This window comes from Mandrillus leucophaeus, unplaced genomic scaffold, assembly GCF_000951045.1.
Source record: "Mandrillus leucophaeus isolate KB7577 unplaced genomic scaffold, Mleu.le_1.0 Scaffold1599, whole genome shotgun sequence".
NCBI classification, from domain to species: Eukaryota; Metazoa; Chordata; class Mammalia; order Primates; family Cercopithecidae; genus Mandrillus; species Mandrillus leucophaeus.
Genome location: NW_012101586.1, coordinates 320,502 through 325,383, shown reverse-complemented (window position 1 = coordinate 325,383; position 4,882 = coordinate 320,502). Strand labels below are relative to the sequence as shown.

The window sequence follows — 4,882 nt, the reverse complement described above, 5'->3', positions numbered from 1 at the left end:
CTTGGCTTTGTCCCACCTGCTATGGACTGAATTTAGCCCTCAGATTCATGTTGAAACCCTAATTTTCAATGTGACTGTTGAAATTAGGACCTCTAAAGACGTAATTGAGGTCATAATCGGGGGGGGGTCTCTGATCCAGCAGGATTCATGTTTTTACAAGGTCCAGAGAGCTCTCCTTTTTCTTCTCTCTCTCTAACTACCTTCCGCTCCATGGAAAGGCTGTGGGAAGACATGGTGAGAAGGTGGTATTTGCAAACCAGGACGAAGGTTTTTACCAGAAGACAAACCCTGCTGGACATCCGTCTGGGGGCACCAGAAATGTGGAAATTAAATTCTGTGGTTTACGCCATCCAGCCCCGTGTTTTTGGTGTGGCAGCGCAAGCTGACTCATCCACGTTCTCCACTCTCTGTGAGCAGGAACAGCCTCAGGAGGCCCTTGGGGACGTCGGGACCCAGCTTTGCTCCTCTTCCTACTGCTTTTCCAACTCTCTGGTGAGGAAGGAGGACTCAGGCTTTGTCTTCAGTTTCTGTGCATTAAACATGAATGTTTCCTTGAGGATGAAATTTTTAGCTCGTTTTGCTTTCTCATCAGAATTTAATCAAACATGTAAATTAAGGATTATGAAATGGGCAGATCATCATGTATTGACCAGATGGGCCCTGGTTCAGGTGGTCAATAAAAAGTCTTTGTTAAATGTCTGTCTATCTCCATCCTATAAGGACATCAAGATTTTCCTTAGAAGATAGAGATAGACATTTTAACAAAGCTTGCAGAAGAGAAGCCAATTTGAAGACAGACACAGAGATTGAAGTGACTTGGACACAGAATTCTCAGGAAGGAAACAGAATCATTGCTTCACTTTGTGCAGTTTGTTTGTAGATGAGGTGGGCTTGGCAGAAACATTAACAAGCACAGAGGAAAAGCGCACCACTTAATCGCACAGCTGTGAGTACAGTTTTATAGGATTTCTAAACATTTTTTTCCAAGAAAAAGTAAAAAACAATACTTCGACCATTTGGAAACAGGTTCAGCTTAGACAGGTCTACAACAGAGTCTGAAGGTGCAACATATGAACAACCCTGTTTCTTCCAGTTCCGAAGAGATGGATTCTCAGAAGCAGAAGATACACATTCACGGAGCCTTCATTCCCTGAGCTCTCTGTGTTCCAGAGTGTTTATCTGTGAACCGATGCTCCGGTGAGTGACAATTTACAGTTAGTGAGATAATGCAGACAGCTTCCACCCCAGGTTCCTTGCAGCCGGGAATCCAGTCACAGGACCTGCAGCTTCACAAAGGGACGCTCCGTGGGTGACCTTGTCTTAATTCTCAACCAAAGAGAAACTCTCCCCTTTTTTCAAAAAGAACCTTCATTGTGGCCCAGGTGGGGAACAGGCCTCTGTGTTTCTCAACCTCATCCACGGTAGTGTTGATTTGGACACTTTGGACTAATACCGTCTGTGGAACAAAGTCTACAGAGTTGGAAACAGTGATATATAAATGAGTTAAAGATGACCCATGTGTCCTGGCCCCTATGTCGTTTATTTCAAAACTGTGTTTACTTCTTAATGGCCTGTTTCAAACTCAAATTTTAAATGCAATTATTTTAAAAACACCCCAAGGAAGAATGTTTTTAATCTTCTAGAATGTACTTACTTTGCATGTCGAGAAAATTTCAACCACTTCTGCTAGCAATAAGATACACCCCAGTTATGCAAACCTTAAACCAGAAACTCCCCACTGTGATGCTGTACGGCATCCCCCAGACACACAGCCCCTTGTCCAGTGACCCATCTGTTTTGAGAAGAAACCCTGGCATCTTATTCTCTGTACAGATTCCTGCTGGGAGAAACTTGTCTCTGCAAACCTGTCAAAGCCTCACTCAATAAAGTCATGTATGCGACTGCCCCCTGTGGTCATCTCTTCTCCTTGTTCAGCCCACAAGTCCTTCCAATCCCCTACAAATCAGATCACAGTGTCCACCCCAAACACTGACTCCAGGGTCATGAACACAAACAATTCCACTTCTAAGACTCTCTTCCCAAGTCCTATTAATAATGCAGTTGCTCCCAATTCTATGGACCCCAAACTAACTGCACCAGGAAAAGGAGACACAGCCACAATAAACCCCACCTGTATAAGTCCTCCCTCATTCGGGTGACCATGGTTCATGTTAGAGACACAGAGGCCTGTTGTACACCTAGATCCGAATGGAGGTGGTTTTGACATCTTCTGATCTTTGTCCACTGTGGAGTGACTAGCTTCTCCTGCTGTTGTCAAAGTCTTGGCATAAGTTTCATAGGAAATAGCAAGGCTGTCTTAAATTGATACACCTTAAAGAATATTTTGCAAAAATAGCCTTTTCAATAATTGACTTTTAGTAAAAGAAATCATGACAATTTTTTTGCTGTTACTCACTTTCCTGCAATTCAAGTTTCCATATTGGATAATGGATAGAACTGATTCTTCACTTAACACCCTTTGAGAACAATTATTTAGAACTTGCAATGAGATGCACCATCTCGCTCTATGTTAGTTTGGCTGATTGTTTTGTGTTTTCTTTTTCTTTTTCTACTGCCTCTGATGTTTCTTTTTTCCACTATTTTCATTAATTAGGAGTCTGACTTTTTAAAGACTTAGAAGCAGATTAGACTTGGTTAATAACATAAGAAAAGAAAAAGTCAGGTACATGAAAGTTATTCAATTTAATGAAAAAAGAGTAAATAAAATTGAAATAGTATAATATAAGCCTTTATTCTAATCCAACCTCTTAAGTACAATTCGATCTCCTTAACCCACATTATTGCAATGGAGTTCAATATTTAAAGATTAATATCATTGCTATTCAATTATTTTTTCCAGTCTTGGAAAAGATGTTATTTTGGTAGATATCCCGGAAGATATTTAAACCAAGCCTTCCTCTGGAATCTTACCTAGAACTAAATTTGTTTGCATTCTTGGGCAATTAAATGTAAATTTCTGCTAAATTACTCAAGATTACATAGCACTACAAGCTAGTCTTTCAATTGTTACCGGATTTTTTTTTTTTCCAGAAATGTCACTGTCCTTGTGATGGTGTTTGATGTCGGCACCATTATTCAGGAGCTGTTCAATTAAATATTAAGTACATCACTAACAAATGAATAAACATGAGATTGTTTCCCTTTGTAACGATCAGCTATGGGGCAGATTCACATCCCTGAGCTGTGCGCATCTTTACATGAAACCATGAAAATGTCAGTTTCAGGTACAGGTTACCCTGAGACATCAGACTGTAGATGCAGTCCTTGTGCTTCTCATGTAGACAATTTCCTTCTGAACTGCAGACTCATGGCTGTGACTGCACCACATCTAGGCTAGGGGTGATTCAGGTGTCACTCAATGTTAGCAACAACCTGGAAGCCCTGATAAGACCTGATCCCACATGACCAGGGAGATTGTGTGAAGAGAGTTTTCCGAAGTACCACTCGGGAAAACATCATGCAATGTGATTTCTTATTGGTCTGTATCATTAACCAAGGACATTCTTACCTATGAGATCCTGCTGGTTAATCTTGTATATGTGAGATGATTATGATGGGATTACCCCAGATTGAACAGTTTGTCACCACGAATTTTACATTCACTGCCTGAGGCACAATATTCTTGTACCTTTTCCTCTTACTTATGCTGGGCTCTTGGTTCTAAACGTAAAGACCCACATCATTCGCCCTTTGAGGCCCTCAGACAGAACACTCTTTTGGGACCTACTTACCAGGTCCCAGGGAAAGGGAGATTCTAACACTTGCATTGAAAGATCTTCAACAGTTTTACTGGAAACAGCAGACACCAGGCAACACTTGAACTGGCTCAGGAGCACTTTTCCTTTGCAGGCCCTCTGCCCTTCTGTGCTTGTGGGAATGGGGCTGTTTTCTTCTCTAGACTGACTGGAGGGAGTCATGCAGGATGGCATTCACCTCCCAGAGATGCAGCCTGGAAACACATTTCCACATTGTCAGGGTCCTTGTGCTTTCTCAGTGTGGCATGCTCTGTACAATGTGTCCCTGCCCGAGGTCCCAACTAGCACAGTCAGAGCCTTCTTCCCTTGACCACATGCAAACTTGACTTGAACTATGTTTGTTTTGCTCCAGCAAACATTTTATGTCACATTGTTCACAGAAGAGACATTCCCCCTGCCCCATCAACGTTTTCCACACCACTGCACCCACCAGGGGATTTGCATACTGTCCCCTAGGGAGGACCTTCCCTTGTGAGTCTGAGATAAAAGCTCAGCTCTAACCTTGCCTTGACTGATCAGGACTCCTCAGGTCACCTTCTCACAATGAGGCTCCCTGCTCAGCTCCTGGGGCTGTTAGTGCTCTGGCTCCCTGGTAAGGATAGGATTAAAATGAGGTGGGAAAACAGAGTGGGAGGGTGAGTTCTGTGGGCTCCACAGCTTTCTATATTTATTTTAACCATGTGTACAGGCACATGGTCTGTGCTCCAGCAAAGATAATTCATGTTTTTCTCTCAGGAATAAGCATGAATCATCTCCCAGGAACAATGATCAGTGCTCTGGTTAAGATTTTGAAAATAGAGGGTTCCCTGTTGGCTAATAAATACTGGATTCATTTTAGAAAGTCTATTTTTTATGATATAAATCAAAACTTTAAAAATATGTAACCATAAATCAAAATCTTAAGGGAAATCATGAAAGTTGCTCATAATGGTCTATATAACCTTGTACTTCTCTGTTATTATTTCAGGATCCAGTGGGGACATTGTGATGACCCAGACTCCACTCTCCCTGCCCGTCACCCCTGGAGAGCCGGCCTCCATCTCCTGCAGGTCTAGTCAGAGCCTCCTGCATAGTAATGGATACACCTATTTGTATTGGTACTTGCA

At 42.2% G+C, this 4,882-nt stretch overlaps 1 gene segment (V, D, J or C); it reads left to right on the top strand.

Moving 5' to 3' along the window:
* The first annotated feature begins 4,295 nt into the window (after nt 1–4,295).
* LOC105536458 overlaps nt 4,296–4,882 on the top strand; it is a 63,739-nt gene continuing 63,152 nt past the window's right edge. Inside the window, 2 exon segments of the V gene segment in view lie at nt 4,296–4,368; nt 4,744–4,825. Of these exon segments, the coding sequence occupies nt 4,320–4,368; nt 4,744–4,825 (131 nt within the window).